Here is a 21,629-nt window from a genome sequence, read left to right on the forward strand (position 1 = left end):
CGGCTAACCTGCTCCAGGGCAGGTTATGTTCTGGATAAGAGAACTCAATCTGAAATTGGGCCAATCAGCTGTGAGTAAATTGACACACCTCTGATGCAATAAAGTCACTCCCCCTGTTTCTACTTCAAATTAAAGGTCACTACATAGCAAATGTTTTTAAAGACTAAAGCGTCTGGCTTTTACCCATGCTTATTTATAAAAATAATAATTTTTAATGATTTAGATATAATTTATGTAATTATTATACCCTTACTTAATTACACATTTATCATTTTAGTTAATCAATCATTAATAGGCACTTTGTTAAAATTAATATAAATAGCCTACATAAAGTCATACAAATATGATTAAAATCAATAAATAAAGCTATTTAAAAAAAGAAGTTTACTGAGCTTAAATGTTCAATTTTCTTTATCAACTAAACTAACTTGTATTGACATATAATATTGTTTCTTTAGTTGTCCTCTTTCATAGACAGCTCTTTTCTTCTTGCTGTGTAATTTTTTTTTTTAATTCTTAATATTTTTCAATCATGTAATAATCTGCAGAAGAGAGAAATGAATCTCAGTTTCGCTGATCCACAGCGTGTGATTGGCTGTTCACTGCTGATGTCACAGCTAAACTCCTGAAGTCAGGATCAAAGCCTGAGTTGACAAAGAAAGCTGATGATCAGCATCATGGGACCAACAAAGCCTTAATACAATGGTTTGGTTTTGTCAACTCGAAACTAATCCTTTAACCCTGAGTTTGTTAAACTACCATCATGGTACAGGCCCCTGGACTCTGATAATTTTGAAGTTTATCACATCACAAAGTAATGCAAATGAACAAAGCACTGCACTGATTTACAAAGAGTCGGTTACAAAGAGAAGTCCTGTTCTTCAGCGAAATGTTAATCTTCTGAAAGACCACATCTGTGGGAACACAAACAGTTATAATTAAAACCCAAACCAAAAGAAGAGCAGAAACATCAACAAGCCATAACCTAATACTCTCAGTTTTGGCCACAGATAATTACATCACATTTATTGGAATTAATTATAAAAATTATTGTCCTTTAGTGCACAACAGACAACAGAGCTTCTATACCTGTTACTCTCCCCAGTCAAATGCAGCAATTTTTGACGTCAGACTCAATACTCTGGGGTTGACAGAGTACGCTCTCTTTTTCTCTCTCTTTTCCACCTTGGAACCTTTATGAGGATTTATCCTAAAAATGCACCTTTAAAACACAACACAAACAATATCTTTAAATAATTGTTGTATGCTTCTTTAGCCAAAGGAATGCAGTCTATGAATTACCTTTGCAAGAATTCTAGTGTGGCTCCCAGTTCTACAGGGTAACTGATGTTCAATATATAGTAAAGAAAGAACATCAGATACAGGGCTTCTGTAAAACTCAAGAGATGGTCATTTACAATCATCTGGTCTACTGCTACCATGTACACACTGGCTGTCAGTGGGTTCTCTCCTTTGAACAAACACAAAATCAGTAAGACATAATATTTAACACAATGTGAGTTCTGGTCACATGAAACCAGGAATTAATGTGCTGCAAGATCATAGTAAATAATACCCACCACACACTACTATACATGGTGTTGCTGGAAGCTGTTCTGAGCATATATCACTTGGAACAGAGGTGTCTTCTACCATCACAAGAAAGTGGTCTTGGTCATTTTTGAAATGGGTTAGCAGCAACATCACTGCCCCACAAACATGATCCCCTCCAGCTCCATACTTTGTGAGGATTCTCCCTGCTCTGCTTGCTCTTTCTGTGCATTGAAATTGAAAGTACTCCAATATTCTTCTGAACTTACTGGAAGCAGATTCTTCAAAGCAGTTGTTTATGTCAATGCCAGTGAGCTCTTTAAAGTGTGCTTTCATTCCTGCTGGCTGAAAAAGATATGGCCATTCATCAAGTAAATCTTTGGTTTCCTTTCCAGATTGGATGTTGTTTCTTTGATAGGTGTAAGTAGAAGTCATTAAGTCATAGATTGTCTTTACATCACTTTCATTATTTTGAAACATTACTAGCAACTTCTCTTTCTTTTCCTGTTGCAATTCAGATGTTTCTCCAACTAGCAGTTGTGGATCAGAATTTATACAACCATATAACAATTTTCGTTTCTTTGTTGATACTTCTTGAGTACCACAAAGTGGTGTACTAATGGCATTTGATCTTTTAAAATTGTCAATTCTACACACCAGTTGTTTGAGGAGAGAATCATATCCACTTCCTACAACCTGGGAATTAATCTCATCTCTGAAAGATTTTGGGTATGCAATCACCATTTGTCGGGCTATTTCTGATACATGTTTTTTTGCTGGACATTTGCTGACTTCCAGGATCTCAGAAGCAACAATGCGGACCAACTGTCTTCTCTCAGAGCAACTTGGCCTTTCACCATTTTGCAACTTTTCCATGAAACTTGCTGGCATTTTTTGCCATGGAACATCAAAACTATAATGCCAGTCATGGTCATAAAATGAAGTTTCACAGCTACTGTCACCTAGAAGATAAGCCAATGTCCACAGGTTACAGGATGAACACTTCATGCAGCTGTACTTTTTTTTTTTTGGGGGGGGGGGGGGGGGGATTGCCTATTCCAAAGCAGATTTATTGAAGTTTAATAACAGACAAACAGAGATGGCATGGGGCTTGGTGGGTTGTTCATGTGCCACTATATAGAGTATGCATTCAAAGTGGTGCCCAGACTTGTTTTATGTTCGCAGTGCATTATTGTCAGAGGGGAGACTGTTGTGCATTTTTCACAGGGACCGCAGGACCACAGTGCAACAAATTACTAGCATGAAATGGGCACATTTAACATGTTGCTGGTGATCTGCTGCACTGTGGCCCTGTAGTTGCTCTGAACAATAAACAGCAGTCTTCACACTCAACTGGAGATGGTTTGGCCATTCTTGCACCAGGTAATCACCACAGTGGCACATGTACAGATCACAATGTAATTGCACAATGTATGCAATTTCAAAAATCAATGCTTTGAGGCCCCGTGCCATTACAGTTTGATTTGTACCATCAAACTACTCTAGTAAAAATTAAGAGGATCAAAACCTTTCATAATAGTTGTCTTAAAACCAATACCCAAAAACTCTTCAAATGTTGACTAGTGTACACTAAATCTGCAGATTTGTATACATATACACATACAGTATACATATACAAACCTGATTCCATAAAAGTTGGGACAGGTAGCAATAAGCAATAAGTATGTACATTTAACTTTTCTGGCCTCTTATTGGGTCCCAACTTTTTTGGAATGTGTAGATCTCATGAAATCCAAAATGAGCCAATATTTGGCTTGACATTTCAAAATGTCTCACTTTCAACATTTGATATGTTATCTATAATCTATTGTGAATAAAATATAAGCTTATGAGATTTGTAAGTTATTCCATTCATTTTTTTACTCACAATTTCTAGTGTCCCAACTTTTTTGGAATCAGGTTTGTACGTATACATATAATGCTCTGTGAACTGCACGTGTGGCACAATTTGTTTGCCAGGCATGCTAAAGGCTGGGTATGCTCACATGGCTAATTCTCTGTATATGAATTACAAGAATTGACAAATTACATGTTTTGCTTTCAAAATGTTTGTGGATTGTTTAATGTTGTATCAGCGTTTTACTCACGTCTTCCACTTGAAGAGCTGGATGGTGAAATTGAGCATCCAGGAGCAGGTGAACCTGATGCATCAGAAGTATATTCAGCAGACAAATCATTGGCAGTGTTTTGCAGAGTGGAAGCAATATCTACATAGCATAAACAAAAAAACTGCATTAAAAACACTGCAGAAACAAGAAACACACTGACACACTGTAATACAAGTAAAGAGTACAGCAAACAAAGTACAGAATGAAAGGGACTGGGGTGTTGTTTTTACAGTTCATCTAATTGTATGCATGTACACAAGTCAACATTTAAAGTGGATCAAACCTTTAATAATAGTTGTCTTGAAACCAATTCCAAACCCGTTCGTGTGAACTTAACTTTTTGATCCCCTTCAAATGTTGACTAGTGTATATGTATCTAGTGTAAAACCATTGATTTGAAAACTTACTTGGGATTTGGGCTATTAGTTTTCTTGCTTCAATCGGTCTCAGAAAGCCACCTAGATCATCATCTTTCAAAAACTGTAGGTCATCTATGGTCTCCACACCTAGGCTGTTCAAACCCTCTATGGCTAACTTTGAAGTTAAAGGGTTTGGGAACACAGTCTCAATAAAAGTCAACAATGCATCCATTTCTGTTGGGAGAGGACAGTTTATCCTTTTTACAGATGAACAACGCTGTGCTTCAGAGTAATGACCTTCAGTCCCATAAAACTGTACTCATTTAATGGATAATAATCCAGACAGTCCTCAGCATTTATACAAATTAATTCCTTTGTCGCAGGCAAAATCTCATAAAGTCCATAATCATGCAAATACACTGAGGGGCGGGGAGTCACAAGGAAAGTCATCTCATCATCTTTCACAAAAATCAGCTCAATCTGTCCAAACTGTAAAATAGAATACTCCTCTTCACATTTAAGGCAAATTAAGTTTCCTTTCCTGTACAGGGTACCCTTGTATTCTACCCGTGTTGAAACAAAGTCTGGTTCATTAAGCAAGCTTGTCTCAACAGCTTTGCACACAGCATCACTGTACAAATGAGGAGAGTATGTGGACAAGTCAACACTTTTAAGCTTTGGTGAAAAAAATGACCGTGAGTGAAGATATGCTTGAAGAAGTTGATGGTTGTGTGACAATGTCTTGCATACATTTTTGAAGTTCTGTGTTCTTCTCAGACTTCTTTTGAAGTAGGAATGTTTGCTTTCAAATCTCAATGACCATAAACGAATTAAAGGTCCAAGACTTAAAATGAGTGACGTATAGTGAAGCATGTAATGATGTTTTGGTTTCAAATTTTCACCAGGAAACAGCTCCTTTCTTGTTTCCAGATATTCTGGTATTAAGACATTGAGATATGCAATCTGTGCAGTGGAAATCTTGGGAGCACACACTAGCTCAACCAGTTATTTCAACTTAAGAGTCAGTTGCCATACAGGGTCTTGTGACTCTACTCTGTCTCCAATTATGACAGGAAGAAATCTGAGAAGACACCAGTTCTCAGCTGCTTGACCACCTAACTTTCTGCCTTTTTCACATATCTGAGAGGGGGCAGAACCAGCATCAGAATCCAGATATTTGAATTGTGCAAGTCTCCTGTTCAGCTGTGTATATGAAAACCACTTCCTTTTTACAAAGGATTCCAAGAAAATGGCAAGATCAATAGCTACAACGCCTTCAAACAAGTCATGGCCAAGGCATGGGGGAAGGCCAGGCTGAGCAACATGAAAATATTTGAGAGAGTTGAAAATGGAGTCAAACTTTAACCCATTTACAACATTTTCTTCGGTCGTCCTTAGAGTTTCCACTGCCGCCTTATAGGACTCAACTGTGCGATTGGGAAAGTCTACACACACATTCTGAAGTTCACTGCGAGATACCAAACAATACCTACAGCAATGCTTGGCAGTACTGAAGTTCTGTGAGTAACCACCGATGCAGTGGGACCCCAAATTATCACCTATAATAGCCACTATTGTTGCACGTACTATGTCACCCGAAGATGTCACAAATCCATGCTCTTCAAGTTCTTTGACATCTGCCAACAACTTAGAAAAAATCTTGGTTTGACCAAAATAGTTAAAGTCTCTCTCATGACACAAAAGTGATAACTGAATGTTATCAATGCATGATCTGTAAAATGGCTCAAAGTTGCCAAGTGTAAAATACACTCCAATCATTTTGTGTCTTTTTTTAGCTGACCCAAGGGGATTCACAATCTCAAAGGCATCCTGGTAGAAGATAAGTTGGATTGTAATCTCAGGCTGCTTAAACAAGTCATTGGATTTGAATACCGAGCCATCACAGATGTCAGAGAAAACAGAAGAGTGTACATGCTGATGTTTGGTACACTGCTCCCACACCACTGGATCCATTAACATGGTTTTTAAAGTGTTCTTCAATGGAATATACTGTGCATAACGTTGGTTTCGGTTCTCATCACGACCAAGATACATACTTTGTGGATGCACATACGAAAAGTTTTTCTGATAATACTGTCTTCTTTGGTATTCTGTGGAAAGTAATGAATTACAAGCTGAATGTAAATCTTGGTCTTGCAAAGTCTGCACCACAGATTCAATATCAGATTGTGAGAGGGCCGTTTTTGACTTGAGTATTTCCCTGAACATCTTCTGTGTGTACTGATGACAGATATAATTTAATCCACTGAATTCCTCCACAATCATCTGAATGGTTGACGATGGCACCAGGTATTTTGCTTGTAGCTGCATATAAAACAGGCAGAGATTTTTCATGTACAATGACTTTGTGTTACATTTCGTCAGTGACTCTGTGAATTCACTTTCATCAACCTCATCCTCAGTAACATCAAAAAATGCTGAAGCAGGTTGCTCAGATAAAGTATCCATAATCCGCAACTGTGCAAATGTCGAAGTCCTGTGCTTTCGTGAAACATGGGCAGTGAAACTTGATCTTAAGCTGAACTTTTTGTCACATTTTTCAAAAGGACAACACACCACCTCTCCCTTGGATAAATGTGACCTGAGATGAGAGAGGACATTTTTCATGTCTGTAAATTGTTGTAGACAGTCTGTATTGTTGCAAACAAACGTGCCCGTCGAATCATCAAAATGAGTATGTGGTCTTTTGTGATGGCGGTAAACATGAGCTTTGAGAGCATTGTATTTTGAGAATTTACATTTGCATTCTGGGAAACAACATAGAAATTGAGTATTTGCTTCGTGTCTGTGTAAGATTTGATGACTAACATATCCCTTAACTGTCTTCAGAGAGCAATCACAAAATGTGCACGAATACATCATCATCCATGTGGTTAAAGGTAACACACCTCATAAGATGAAATCCGTTGTCCTTGCATATGAGGGTTGTTAAATGATTGTGTAAGGCAAGCAACCTTCTAAAACAACAACAACAAAACTCTGAAACCTAGCACTTTGTAATGCTACTTGCATCAAACATTAAGCATAAGATTTAAAGCCGTATGTGATTAGCCATTGTAATTGTATTCACCTGTTGCCAATTAACGTTTAAAATACATTGGATGACATGTTAACAGATTTTTTTAAACACTTACCATTCACCACTCGACATCGAGGTCTGTGATTGTTTTGTAGTCACTGTTATTGCATTCATACAGCAGAATATGCTGTCTGAACGGTCACTTTTACACACAAAGCTACTTAACAAAGTCACTCTTGATTTTTGAAAACAAACTGAGGCCTGTAATTAATCCAGCGAACCCAACTCCGCTCCGTGTTTTAGCTTATTTGCTATGTCAATGAGCATGTTTCCCGACCAAAACAAAAACACAGGGATTTTTTCCGTGAGGCCTTTTTACGCTATTTTGGAGCCATGATGTGCCACCTGCAGAATTAGGCTGCTGCTTTGTCTCTTGGCTGATGCCGTTGGGCCGAGGGCAATGATTGAAATGGCGTGCGTGAAGACGGGACAAGAAAGGTCAAAACAGTGCAGAAATGCACACCAAAAAATGTCTACCATAAAAGCAAAAGGGGAAATTTCCTGCGACATTGGGAGGTAATCATACTGGGTAAATATGCTGGCATGTAATATTAAACATAAAATTGTAACCAACAAGTGTTACTGTATTTACGTTGTTTTTGCTGTTGCAGTGCACCCTTGGCCTGGTCCTCAGTGGGTGAGGTCACATCACTAAACTGTCTGAAGAAGTAAGGTGTCGTGGACCATCATAAAATTTGTAAGTGCATTACATATTTAATGAACAAATATTTTTAGTAAAAAAAAAATTGTATGTAAGAAACGCAAGAACATCTAAAAAGAGTAACATGATCAGACATGATAATGAATATAGATGTGTGATGTATGACAAATAACATTTTCTCTCATTTTTTAAAGGCATCAACATTGACTTGAAGACCATTGTTCTGTTTGAAGTGTAGCTTGTGGAAGATGCAATGTTGAAATTAATTTGTGTTGTCAATGTTGTATTTTAAGCATATAAGCAATGTTTAGATGATGGTACTGTAGCACTGTTTAAAGTTGTTAATATTATTGTTATTTACAATGGAAACTACTGTAACAGAAGAAAATAAAGAGGGACAAATAAAAAATAGTTTCTCTAATGACTTTTTGTGTGACATATAACATACATTTCATGAACTACATATAAAATTATCTGTAAGCCATAATCAAAATCAAAGTGCTGTACATGCCTTTCAAAATTATGGTTCATCACAGTTATTTTTTTTTCAAATAATGGTCAACACTTGTTATTTTAAATAACGGTCAACACATGTTATTTCAATTTACAGTCAAACTCTGTTAAATAATGATTAAAACATGATTTCAGTTTACAGTCAAAACATGCTTTATTAAGTAATGGTATCAACATGTCATTTATATCTACATTCAAATCATGTTTAGTTAAACAACTGCTACACCATGTTTTTACATTTACAGTTAAAACATGTTTTATTAAATAAGGGTTTAAACATGTTACGTGAACTTACAGTCAAATAATGCCATTACATTTAATGGTGTATGTATGTATTTGCAATTATACAGACAAAATATGTTATTTCAGATTATGTTTTAAACATTTTATAGTACTGTATGGTCAATGTTGTTTTTTAATTTTGCTGTGTAAACATGTTACTTCAGTTCATGGGGTTTTACCGTTATTTTCATTAATGGAAAACGTTTGGCACCCTGTGCTGCCATGCATTTGCTCATTTTTTTCTGTGTTTTTTTTTTACAGTGTAGCTGAGGATGTTATGTCACGGAGAAGGTCAAATTCATAGCAACCTGAGCGGGGCTCAACCTAATGCTTTTTGACTTTCTCAGTTTGTGTAAACCCATGGGGTTCAGAGTATTTATTTTTTCCACATTCATTTCACACGTCTAGTACAATTATGTGGTTTTGTTTCAGAAATAGTGTATTTTTCTTGATTTACCCTAAAGAATAGAAATTAAATGTGACAACATGCCCCATAGGGCATTGTAACATGACCAAATGACAGCTTAAAATGTTATCTGATATAATAAAAATTATATATATCCAAGATGAATTAAAATATTTTGTCAATAAAATACAACTATTAACTTTTTAAATAAAATAATGGCATTTAATCATTATTATTATTATATAATTATATTATTATATAATTATATTATTATTATTATTATATTATTATATACATAGTTAAAACATAATAATCATTTATAATTTTTGAACATTGACTCTTTTATTATTCACCATTTTCTTGTGTTTCTCAAAAGAATTCATAAAAGTATAGAATATAATAGCATAGTTCTAATAGGAGCTCATTGCAACGCATCCCACCTGTGCAACTAGAATTTAAACCGTGGCTCACGTCTTCTGCTGTTACATCAGCATTAAAGAACAATCTCAACTGTTAAATAACAGATATAAGATTACAATAATATCAGATTTGTCTTATTTTTAATAAACACAAAAAACAGAGATGAAAAATAAACATAAGAATTTTTTTGTTGTTGCTTTGGTTAAAAAAATGTTGAGTGATATCTTCCAAAGATTTGTTAATTTTGGTGCAGTTTTTTCTCAAAATAATGTTGATATGGCATCTAGTATATACACAAAGTTTCGTCATCCTGGCATGTGTGGAAAGTTTTAAACCATGCGTGTTACAACTTACCCCGCATTAGGTTGTGCCCCGCTCTCCCCTACACAGATAAGACATAAGATTATTACCACCTTCCCAATTGTGTTTATCGCTATTTTGCTGCCAAAACTAACTGACCTGTCAAGGCATGGACTTTACTAAATCCCTGAAGGTGTGTTGTGGTATCTGGCATCAAGATGTTAGCAGCAGATCCTTTAATACCTGTAAGTTGCGAGCCAGGGCCTCCATGAATCAGACTTGTTTGTTCAGCTTATCCCACAGATGCTCAATTGGATTGAGATCTGAAGAATTTGGAGGCCAAGTCAACACCTCAAACTCATGTACTCCTCAAACCATCCCTGAACCATTTTTGCTTTTTGGCAGGGCTCATTATCCTGCTGAAAGAGGCCACAGTCACCAGGGAATACTGCAACAATGCTTAGGTAGGTGGTATGTGTCAAAGTAGCATCCACATGGATGGCAGGACCCAAGGTTTCCCAGCAGAACATTGCCCAGCATCACACTGCCTCCGTCCGCTTGCCTTCTTCCCGTAGTGCATCCTGGTGCCATGTGTTCCCAGGTAAGCGATGCACACACATCCAGCTATCCACGTGATGTAAAAGAAAGACTGGGAACACCCTTTAAAAGCTGCAGTTTTGAAGATGCTCTGACCCAATTGTTTAGCCATCATAATTTGTCCCATGTCAAACTCACTCAAGTCTATACACTTGCCCATTTTTCCTGCTTCTAACTAACATATCAAGTTTCAGGACAAAATGTCCACTTGCTGCCTACTATATTCCACCCACCAGCAGGTGCCGAGATGAAGAGATAATCAGTGTAATTAACCTGTCAGTGATCTGTGTAGTTTACTAATACTCTAATGACTTGTAGTTGACATGTAGTTGCAAAGTAACTTATAGTTAGTAGAAGGTCTAAAGTGAACTATTGAAAGTGTTACCCAAAAATTAAATGAAGAAAAAAATGGACAGAACAACATTAAGAGTGTTATATTTCACAGTATGATTAGAAAAGGACAAATTTTGAGGTGGTGTGTGGCAACAGTTTAATTTTAAGATCTGTAAGAAATGCCCACAATGATAAAGTGATAACTGATAAATGCAGCCTTGTTGAATTTTTTTTTTGAAAGTTTGATTCCCCCAAAAAAAAATAAATAAATCGAAGCAATTGCCATCGAGATTCATGCGACCATTCTGGGTAGCTTTAGGACAAAATGTTGCCCCAGTGAATATTACCTCAATAAAGTTTTTGTAATTAAGAAAAACTGCCTGTTTGCCACAGCCACGTAGGGTTGTTTTTAGTTCTTTCATTTAAATTGGATTTAGACTTTGAGGAGGTTGTCTCCTCCTGCTTCCTTGGCTTTGTGTCAAAGGTTTTTATAATGTAATGTGAAGGTTAGAGTATTTCATTATGTCAGTTTTATTAACATTTATCTCAGTTTCAGTCAGTGTCATGTCAATCTTGAGTACCTATAGAGTAGCATTGCATCCTGCATATCTCCGAAAAGTCTTTATTTTTTTTATAATTATATAAGAAAGATGCGCTGTTCCGAGTCTTTCCGAAAAAAGCCGAGCGGGTGGGGGCGTATCGTGTGAGCGGAGCTAAATAATGACGTGTGCGCGCCACTGTTATTGTGTTGAGTGCGTCGTAAAGCTGTGTCATCCCTAACAGCGGGAAAAAAACTTTATTCAAAATAAAAATATGGCTTTTAATCAGATACAGCCATACATCTATGATCCGGAATCAGACCCAGAGGCTCCAGTTGAACAGGAGCAGCAGCAAAAACGACTAGAGCAGGACGTCTCTATGTGGTACAAGTTATACACTAACTATATAATATGCTTAGCGACTTGTGTTATTTACATATTTATACTTGAATTATATCGTCGTATTTTTGTCTTTGAAGGTGTACATGTGGGAAGTGCAGTTGTGCACGTGTGTTTGTGTGTTTACGCGTGGTTTGTGTAGACGTTAGTAAGCGGACTGGTTTTGCACGGCAGGTTAAGTGTTTACATAGAAAGACACGGAATAGTAGCACATTTGAATGAAGAAGCGTGCTTATTTAGTTCAACATATTTCACCACTCTTTGTGTATTGTTGTTTGGAGTGCTTTTACAATACACAAACATAAAGTTACACATATAGTGGCCAGCTAAACAAATGTACACGCACTACACATCGCATGCTCCATTGATCAATTAACTATACGTGATCATGTTTGGGCTACTTGATGAGCAAAAACACAGACATTTGAAGCAGTCTCACTCACCGCCTGCGGGTTCTAACGTTGGACTGCTCCATCCTTCAGCATTAGGCGATCGGGAAAATCCGGCGTCGAGCTGGCCTTGTTTATGAAACAGTCGGCACCGAAATGCAGCGAACAGATATAAACATTCGCGCAACTCAGTTGCTGATCCGGAAAAGCAAATTACATCCACTGTTGCCTTAACGCGGGGGTTTTGGGGAATCTGTGCAGGACTGTCTTGGTCTGGCAACCAAAAACGCACTTTTTTGGTGACATTGTTATGTGCACATCACCTGTCCAGCAGCCTACGAGCCAGCGCTTTGATGGGCGTAGCCTGTTACTTTCGCTCTCTCCCTCTCTCTCTCTCACGCGCTTCCGGTAGAATTGTCCGTAAGGCCCATACAAGGAAATTCCGGCCCCATTAACGTCAAAGGGGACGCATGATCTCAAAAAACTTGCCGAAACTTATGACTAACCGGAAGTAGTATTTTTGACAAAGAAATACTCCCATCAAACGTCCACCTTAACTTTTGAAACTTTGTCTATGTTTAGTATGGGATTCCAAGTCTTTAACAGTGTAAAAAGATCAGTATGCATGAAACAGCATTTCACCCCCCCTTTAAACTTATTCACACATACATTTCTGCTATTAGGGTTACACAAGATAAAGCAAGAACTGTAATGACCCAGATTAAAAATGGACTACAGACATCTGTCAGTGTTTTTCAGTTGTCAGGGCCTCATTTCTCAAATAACAATGGATGTTAGCTCATTTTCCATCTGTCTTTATTTAAACTTATTCATGAAATACATTTATGGTGAAAAATCAATGTACATACTTAAAAATAACATTAAATCTGTGGAACTGAGCTGAAGAACTTTTTCAGACTCGCCCTGGAGTTCCATCCGCTCTGCTTTGTGAACCTGAACACACTCCCAAAGAGATCAGGGAATGAATCCATCAGGTTGATGCTCTCTGCGTCCTCTGGACTATGTAGAGAAAAAAGACACCAAAAAAACATGGTCGGTCACACAATACGACTAAATTTTTGAACAAATACTGTACATCACGATATATGTAACTCACTAATGCTCGTGTAGGTTACGTATAAATCGCAGCAGGCCCAGTGTGTTCTCGGGATAGCTTTTCTTCTTACCATCCAATTTCTGGACAAGCTCAGATGGCAGCTGACAACGACATATTTATTTACAAAAGTAAAATGATTTTTCAAACTAAGATTAAAGCAGGAAAAAAGGAACACTCTGAAGACATTAAATCAGATTTGTTTTGTAAGGTGCACTGTGTAAATTTTAGCAGCATCTAGTGGTGAGGTTGTGAATTGTAACCGCCCACCGTTCACACCTCTTCCACCTTTCGAAGCACATAGAGAAGAAGTTGGCCAACACAGGACAAAGATGTTGTCTGAGGCAGCAGAGAGCAGCTAGTGCTCTGAAGAACATTTTTTTGTGATAGGGCTACTGTCGTAAGATGACGGCGCAAAATGTTAATTTCACTGTAAGAGGACCCGCAGTGTATGTAGATAGAAATGGGTCATTCTAAGGTAATACAAACACAATCCATTATGTAAGCTCTTTATACACCACTGAAAACGTAGTTATGTATGTAATATTGCATTTGTCAATAGATCCTCATAAATACTACATACTGCACCTTTAAGTGTATAGTTACTATTTTCATTGATTTACATATTTGTATTTACATATTTATATGTATGAATAGTTCTGTACTGAAGTTAGACTCACTTTAGTTTTCCATTGAGAAAAGCTTTTTCCCTCGGTGTATTGTTCAATAGCTTGAATGAGCTCCTCATCAACATTACGACAGTTCTCGGCCTCTTTCTGGTTCCCCAATTTTTTCAAATACTCCACTCTCCTGACAGGATTTCAAAAACAGCACAATCTCTTCAGATGATAAAAAAGTATCTACAGTAGATCCAATTTCGTCTTCATTTAATATAATATCACAATTGCCTTAGTACTATAAGCAGTGCTGAACCTCTCCTGATTTTTTATTCTATATTCTACCTTTCATCAGTCCAGAAGAAGGGATGTGCAAGGGTTTGCTCCACAGTTGGCCTGTTGTTTGGAGTTTTATTGATCATCCACTCGACGAGATCCTTCGCTACATCATCATCCAGATGTTCCAGAGAGTATTTTCCTTGTAGAATGTTGACTTCACAAAATGGACCTTTACCAAATGGATGGTGTCCTCTAGAGAGAATGTAGTACACCAACATCCCAGCAACCTTCAAACAGGTTACAGTGATACAAGTTTAGAATTTTCACCAAATACAATTTAAATGAATAGTTTTTATAATTGTGTGCAAGTCAATAATTGAATTTATAATGATAATTTAATTATGTAATTTCCTTATTGTTGACTTCTAAGAAGAGTACCACCTGAATGTCGGAGCTCCTCTTGTACCCAGTGGTGGCCTCCTCATCTATGGCCTCCTTTGCCTTCCAGCATCTAGTTCCAGCAATGCTTGTTCGTAAAGTCGTTTGGCTTAGGTTCAATCGACGACTTATGCCAAAATCAGCCAATCTAGCTTTTCCATTTATGTCTAAAACAAACAGAAGTTTCAAATTAATGGGAGAGAAAAGATCTGATAGTTTTAATTACTCACGTTTAACTCTTACCAATCAGAACATTCTGGGGTTTGATGTCCCGGTGGAGTATTTTGGTCTGTGGATGGTGTAAAACCTGTAAGCTGCAGAGAACTTCCTTCACCAGCTTCTTAAGAACCAAACTTCTCTCAGTGCTATCATCTGGTAAATGCTCTTCGATATATTCCTCCAGTGTGTACTCACAAAGCTGAAGAGCAAGATATCCAAAATTTTCATCTTCAGCAAAGTCCACATATCGCACAATGGAGGGACTATCAAGTTGTGGAAGTCGTAGAAATTCCTCCTCATTTCTGAGGACTTGGTAATTAGATTTAATCATTCGTTTCACAGCCACCTCTGTGCCATCATCCCTCAAACCAAGAAAAACTTCTGTTCCATCACTTCCTTTAGCGATACGAAATTCATCTCTGAGTCCAAGAGTAAAGTTTCCCTGGCTATATTTATTGCTAACATCCATGTTAGCTAGCTTCTCAAGCTTGGGCCTCCAACGACGGCTCGTCTGAACCCATCTTTTTGAGATATTTGGGTTCTCAGCAGAAGGTGTGAATGGCTGAACACTTGAATTTGATTCCTCAATAGATTTCACAGTGTCTGGATACGGTTCCTCTTTATCCTGCAGCTCACCTTCTTGAGATCCCACTTCTTGATGGATTTTCTTCTTCTTTTTCTTCTTTTTCCTGCTCTTCGGAGGAGAAGCAGCCTCTTCAAGTAAACTATTCTGTTTGAGTGAAATGTTCAGGTTTTGTAGCTTTTTGTTTATGGCTTCATCTTCTATCTCTGCAGTGATAAGTATCCTTTCTGGGACTGAAGACAATCCAAACAATGCCACAAGTTCAGGATTTAAGTCATTTATGTAGGCAAAAAATCTATATGTCCACATTCCAATTAGACTTGAATAATCAGGACGTGTGAAATGCAATAAACTACTGCATAACTTTTCATAAACGGAATGGTTCAGTCTCAGTTTCTGGTCAGACGTTTTCTGCATCATGACATTGAGTATTTTGAGTATTAAAAGATTGGATGTTTCACCCTTTGGATTTCCAAAGTGCTGAAAGCTATTTGTTAGAATTGGCACAAGCTCACTGAATACCTGAGAAGAGATTTTTTCACTGACACACAAAGCAATTTTTAAGCAGTTCAGTGCAACCGGCCAGTGTTCCTGAGGGATTCTTGTGAAGCGCCCAATAAGTCCCTCAATGTATCTGTCTGCACTCTTTGTGTCTTTTAACCACTTGATGGCGCTCTGACGGTACTGCTCTGCACCAAGACCAACAACACCAAAGTAGAGCTCAAAATAAATCAAATGAACAAAAGGGTCCTCTTGAAAGAAATGTTCCTCAAAGATTTGAATAACCTCTGTCAAATGTTTTGTTCGTACTGCACAAAAAAAAGAGTAAGATATAAGTACTTTCTCAAACATTTCACCCTGTGAAGATAGTTGACAAACCATTCTTTCCATCTTTTTATCAAGTTCTGAATTCACCCCATAGTTATTCGCAGGTGAAGCTCCAGCCTTTATAAGCACTTTCACAATGTCTTCACTGCCATTAACAACAGCATATTGTAGTGGAGTAAAAATTTGCATTTCAAGTCCATCTAAATCTTTAAGTCCATTTGGGTTAGCTTTTGCTGCAAGTAATCTTTCCACGATACTCAATGGGACTCCAGGTTTTAAAGCAGCATAATGTAGAGGAGTTCGTCCATTTGTTGAGTGTTTGTTTGGATCAGCAGACTCTTTAAGTAGATAAGAGCAAATTTCTTCATTTCTGCATATTACTGCTGCTGTTAATGGTGTAACATCATCATTCCAGACTTCAGAAGAGTACAAACCATTAATATCTCTGCCTTTTAATAATTTGCAAAGCTTCTCTGCCTTGTTGTCTATGATGCATTGTATTATGGGATCTGTTTTTCTAGGTCCTGCTGGAAATGGAACCGGAACTGCTACTTGGATCTGGAATGCCATGGATCTTCAAATACTCATTACAATCTGTTGATAGATGTAAAAATAATAATAATAATAATAATAATAAGTTCAGGCACTGCGTAGCATTGTAACTTCTTTCATCATTTGTTTACATTGATCTTTATATTGATCTTTAAATTATGTCAAGATGTTGTCAAGTCATATGCATTTATCTCAGTAAACTTTACTATGATTAAAATGGCAATATTGTGAATTAAAAAAAAGTGATTTGAATCATTTTCATAACATGTAAGAACATTTTGAAAATATATAAATATATACTAAGTAAAACATTCAAACTAAGAGATTCATAAACCTAAAATATAACAAGAAACTGTCCTTGTGTAAACCTGAGCTTCTAAAATATGGCATATGAGTAGACACTGCAGTATTACCTTCTTTTTTTACTGGTGTTAAAATAATTAACATTATTAATGTTTTACAGACAGTTTAGAATATTGTATTTGTGTAGCCACTTGTTACATGGTAATTCAAAACATTTTTGACTAGCACACCTCTCCCACAGTGATTATTATACACGAGTTTGTATGTTTTCATGAAAATTAAACGGATGGGCAGACTGATTTCGAAAAATAGATAGCCTACATTCGGGGATGGGTCCTCACTACGAAAGATCCTCATGTAAATTATAAATGTACTATTTGTTACAAAGTAATTTAAGTATAAGTATAAGGCTATACGTTTTTGTACAATGCCTCCTGTAGGCTACGCCTGGACACGCCTGTTGGCTGCACATGTAGCCTACGTGTCTACAACATATGTCCGCTCATTTTTACAGATAGGCTAGATAGAGTAACGTTAATAACGTTAATAGAGTAACGTCTGAAATCGTTTTACATCGAATGTGGCATTTATAGCCCATGGTTTGTGTGATGTTTGCTAAAAGTTTAATTTTAAAGTTGCTAAAACTGGCAATAATCTGTGATTGCTGAACAAAACAGTCTTTAAATATCATGCTAATTACCTGTTTTATTCCCAGAAATCGCAAAAACTTTTCTATTCAACAGAGACAGCCCTATCGGTAGGCTATTGGTATCTATCGAACGAAACTTCCTGGTTCGGTTCTTACACACACTGTATGCTACGTCATCCACCCACGATAAGGTTATGTAACCAGCTTCCTGAATAATACTGTCAATACTACAGTATGGAAACCAAGAGTGATAGTTTTATAAACAGCGTTCGTTTACAAATGTTGTAGAATTAATAATCAAACAATAATCAGTGTTCATTAGCATTCATTTACAGCCTATATTCAAAAACATAGGCCTATCAACAAACGAGAATAAAAACAAGTCATGATTTACAAAAATACAGTTCTATTTTAGCATATCAGATTAAGCTGAACCTGGTAGTTCACCCAAAAATGATGTCATGCTACCTCATGTTCCAAACCAGTAAGACCCTTGTTATTCTTAGGACACAAATTATATTTTTTTATCTCATTTTTTTTTTTTATTGACATACAGACATACAAACCACAATAGTGCAGTGATTGACAATCGAGTAATTACATAATTCTAGAAGTGAGATAAAAGTGTGTTAATGTATAAGGTGTGTGTGGGTGAGTGTAGGTGTGGGTGTGTATTCATAAGCAAAATTACAAATTTGTTATTTATTATATTATCACTACCATCACTTATCATCATCATACCATCATCATTGTAATAATCAGTGTCCCCTTTTTCTTTTTTTTCCCCTATGTAATATTTATCATTGTCACCACTTTCAATGGGTCAATAAATTTCACATAGTATAATAATAATATAAGCTAATCCTCCCCCCACATCTTTTCAGTCCCTATACTTTTTATTTTATTTTTTATTTTATTTTTATGTTGTGTGTAGTGTCTAAGGTGCATTTAAAGAAGGGGGACATTGTGCGAGTGTCTCAACTTAGGACAGAGATGCTGTCCTAGAGAAACCATTTCTCGCCTGTCCTACCTGCCTTAGTGTTTATGAGGTTTTCCAATTTGAATATACATACATACACACATTTCTCTTCTACATTGTGGTGCATTAAAAACACATGAAAAGATTAGAGGGAAAATTAGAAATAATCAATCGATTTTACTATAGTAGTAGTGGTGACAATGAAAACCAGGTTTGAAATTCCAAAACAGCAATAATAATAGTTGATGATGATGATGATGATGATGATGATGATGATGATGATGATGATGATGATGATGATGATGACGACGACAATGCTAAAAGCAAAGACAACAATGGAAACAACAACAATAATAAAAATAATAATAAACAATAGCAATCATAACAATAACAATAATGAAACAATGAAACAATATTGACAATAATTGGAACTATGCAGTAATACCTGTGGATTGATTAAGAGATGGGAGGAGACGGAGTTACGGAGAGAGAGAGGATTCAGAGTTGTAAGAGGTCAGAAAGTGTTGGATGGCAGAGGTCGCTTTCAGATGAGGGATTATAGGGGAGAGATGTGTATTCCATTGTAATAAAGTCGGTGAGAAGATTTTTCCAGTGGTTAATGTGTATTTTGTTACGAGTTTTCCAGTTCATGAGTTCATTTTTTATCTAATTTAATCGGATTTATGAAAACACGAGAATACTTTTTGGTGACGGGTACGACATGGGTGATTCATGGCAGAGTTTTCATTTTTGGGTTAAATAACCCTTTAAAGGTTGGCCTACTAATGAAAATGATTGTGTGGTGAAGTAAGCACAGAATAAACAAATGTTTCTACATGAAAAAGTTAATTAGCGTTCCAATCACTGGGGGCATGAATAAATATTAAGGTTATATATATTTTTTGCTGGTTTCCAGCTGGATTTACACTGTTTTATTATTACTTTTGTTGTTAGGTTTAGTAACTTGCAATTTTGTGACATCTGAAGTTCATTTTCTACTCAAAATGACATACTCATCTATTGAATGTTACCGTCATTTTACCTACTATTGTGTGCCAGTCTCTGTTCGGGTTAGTGTCGCATTACATCTATTATGTAGATTTGATGTCTACACAATATCTATTGTGTTATTTATTTAGACGTCTCTAAGTAAAGCTCACTTTAAATGCATGGTTTAATTCAGAGGTAATTATTTGGATTATTTATTGAGTTAAAATTTGGTTAAATTTACTTAACTTAGTTAAGTAGATTTTACTTATTTCTATATGTAAATTAAATATAATTAAGTAAAGTTTATTCAATTACTTCATGAATGTTAAATTCAATAGTAAGTCAATTTTACTTGACGATAAGTACAGAGCCGTAGCAGACTAATTTACTTAAAATTTGTTGCAAATTGTTATGAGGATTTTATCAATTTTTTTAGTGTTTTGAATATTAATAGCCGAATATCATACTTTTGCAGGCTGCAATAATTATTTGGAGATGTGTTCTTTTTTCTGTATCCTAGCTTGCAAAACGCTATGGAAAAGAGGTTCTTATTTTAACACGCTTCAAAATAAGTCCAACATTTAACATTTATGTCACAAGTACTTAAAGGTGCCGTAAGCTATTTCTGCGAAACACTGTTGATTTTGGAAATCAACCCAAACAAACACACCCCTCCCTTCATTGCTCCACTCCCAAAATGCACAAACACGCAATGCAAGTTATGTTTCTTTGTCATAGCTGAAGATGATAAAATACAGAGTATATCTAAGGAATTTTTTTTAATATAAAGTATATTTGTTGTTTGCTGCCAGCAGTGCACATGTAGCCTAGAAATCTAGACGCACCCTAGCGGCAGCAAATTTAATCTGCCCGCAAGTGTCGTCTAGGAACTCTTAATACCCTTCTGAGCTGTATTCCCCTAACTCTTGCCGGGCCAATCACATCGTGAAAAGAGTCGGCGGGCGGGGCCATAATGACGACGGCCGTGTTGCGTTTGCGTGCTTCTAGTAAACACAGAAACTGGCGAACGGCGGCGGTCTTTCGAATCAGCTTTGACCGCGATTCTGGAAGACTTGGAGTTAAGCTTTTCTCTGAGAAAAGAACAAAGAACGGCACTAAAGTCGTTCTTAAAAAGGGAAGATGTGTTCGGAGTTTAGCCAACCGGATACGGCGAATGTTTAATCTATCAACAAGCTCTGCTTCACCTAAGTTGCTCTGGTTGGTTGTAGCGCTATCCTATCGCGTGCAGAGGGAGTTTGAAAGACAACCGTTTATCCCGCCCCTCGGATTGAGCCCTGTCTTTCCAGAGTTTCCAGACACATGAGCTCCAGACAAAAAATAACACTCAAAACTGTTATGTTACTAATAACCAAGACTGTGGCGTACATTTTCAGGCCTTCTCGCTGAAGCCTCCAGTGCTGGAAAGCTTTTCTACATTTACATTTATATATATTTTGCAGACTTTTTTTTCCATATTTACGAATGAAAAATACAGGAAGTGGCAAAGAAACTCAAAACATGCTCAAATTGCAAAGTTTCAGACACTGCTTAGAGTAGCAAAAGCTAGAATAGGGAGGAATTAAATGAAAGTGCAAGTGTAGAATTTGAGGTTCTGTATATGAGGTTAAGTGGTCACGGAAGAGATGATTTTTCAGCTGTCTTTTGTATGTTGTCAGGGATTCTGCATTCTGGATGAAGGAGAGCAGATCGTTCCACCAGCAAGGAACAGTGAACGAAAATGTTCTAGAGAGTTATTTTATGCTTTTGTGTAGATGGAAGTGGAAGTATACGGGTGCTGAGCCTGTGGAAGATCTGTAAGCAAGGGTAAATGCTTTGAACTTTATGAGAGCAGCGCGAGTGATAGCCAGTGAAGAGAGATGAACAGAAGTGTGACTTGGGCCCATTTGGCCTCATTGAAGACAAGACGTGCATGCCGCAGCGTTCTAAATCATTTGAAGAGGTTTGAATGCACTGGATGGAAGTCCAGCCAAAGGAGCATAACAGAAGTCAAGCCTAGAAATGACCAGGGCCTGGCCGAGAAGCTGTGTTGCATGCTCTGTAGGAAACGGGGAAAAAACTGAAAGTACAACATTAATATTA

At 36.9% G+C, this 21,629-nt stretch overlaps 2 protein-coding genes and 2 long non-coding RNA genes across 5 annotated transcripts in view; 1 reads left to right on the forward strand and 3 right to left on the reverse strand.

Annotated features, from left to right (window-relative positions):
* The window catches only part of LOC137045142 (uncharacterized), a 395,631-nt gene extending 377,920 nt beyond the window's left edge, over positions 1-17,711 (reverse strand). Inside the window, exons 1-8 of one of the 2 annotated variants that reach the window (XM_067421767.1) lie at positions 17,612-17,711; positions 16,491-16,650; positions 14,670-16,037; positions 14,430-14,593; positions 14,055-14,275; positions 13,773-13,902; positions 13,096-13,196; positions 12,848-12,998 (exon numbers count right to left, since the gene is read on the reverse strand). In XM_067421767.1, coding sequence (XP_067277868.1) covers positions 12,860-12,998; positions 13,096-13,196; positions 13,773-13,902; positions 14,055-14,275; positions 14,430-14,593; positions 14,670-16,037; positions 16,491-16,626 — 2,259 coding nt within the window. In that variant the 5' untranslated portion in view covers positions 16,627-16,650; positions 17,612-17,711 and the 3' untranslated portion in view covers positions 12,848-12,859. Of the gene's footprint in view, positions 1-12,777; positions 12,999-13,095; positions 13,197-13,772; positions 13,903-14,054; positions 14,276-14,429; positions 14,594-14,669; positions 16,651-17,611 lie in introns of those variants that run through there. The other variant, XM_067421688.1, reaches the window with a different exon arrangement.
* On the reverse strand, positions 783-1,358 carry LOC137083072 (uncharacterized). Its single transcript, XR_010906449.1, has 3 exons — positions 1,303-1,358; positions 1,090-1,222; positions 783-914 (listed from the first exon to the last, which is right to left on the reverse strand). It is a non-coding gene; the product is annotated as an uncharacterized lncRNA (long non-coding RNA).
* On the reverse strand, positions 1,376-5,029 carry LOC137037964 (uncharacterized). Its single transcript, XM_067437397.1, has 5 exons — positions 4,088-5,029; positions 3,660-3,779; positions 1,581-2,513; positions 1,440-1,471; positions 1,376-1,390 (listed from the first exon to the last, which is right to left on the reverse strand). The coding sequence occupies exons 1-5, from the start codon at positions 4,269-4,271 to the stop codon at positions 1,376-1,378; spliced, it is 1,284 nt and encodes a 427-aa protein (XP_067293498.1). The 5' UTR covers positions 4,272-5,029.
* LOC137083078 (uncharacterized) lies at positions 6,958-8,211 on the forward strand. Its single transcript, XR_010906450.1, has 3 exons — positions 6,958-7,668; positions 7,751-7,836; positions 7,995-8,211. It is a non-coding gene; the product is annotated as an uncharacterized lncRNA (long non-coding RNA).
* Positions 17,712-21,629: the final 3,918 nt, after the last annotated feature.

Source organism: Pseudorasbora parva, chromosome 1 (genome assembly GCF_024679245.1).
Source record: "Pseudorasbora parva isolate DD20220531a chromosome 1, ASM2467924v1, whole genome shotgun sequence".
Lineage (NCBI taxonomy): Eukaryota > Metazoa > Chordata > Actinopteri > Cypriniformes > Gobionidae > Pseudorasbora > Pseudorasbora parva.

What these genes read in the sequence shown, in the direction of transcription:
- LOC137037964 (XM_067437397.1), bottom strand. Translation starts at nt 4,271, where the DNA reads ATGGATGCATTGTTGACTTTTATTGAGACTGTGTTCCCAAACCCTTTA. An exon ending in ACTAATAGCCCAAATCCCAA is followed by an intron (nt 3,780 to 4,087) that starts GTAAGTTTTCAA and finishes TATGCTATGTAG; the next exon opens with ATATTGCTTCCACTCTGCAA. An exon ending in CAGCTCTTCAAGTGGAAGAC is followed by an intron (nt 2,514 to 3,659) that starts GTGAGTAAAACG and finishes CTTATCTTCTAG; the next exon opens with GTGACAGTAGCTGTGAAACT.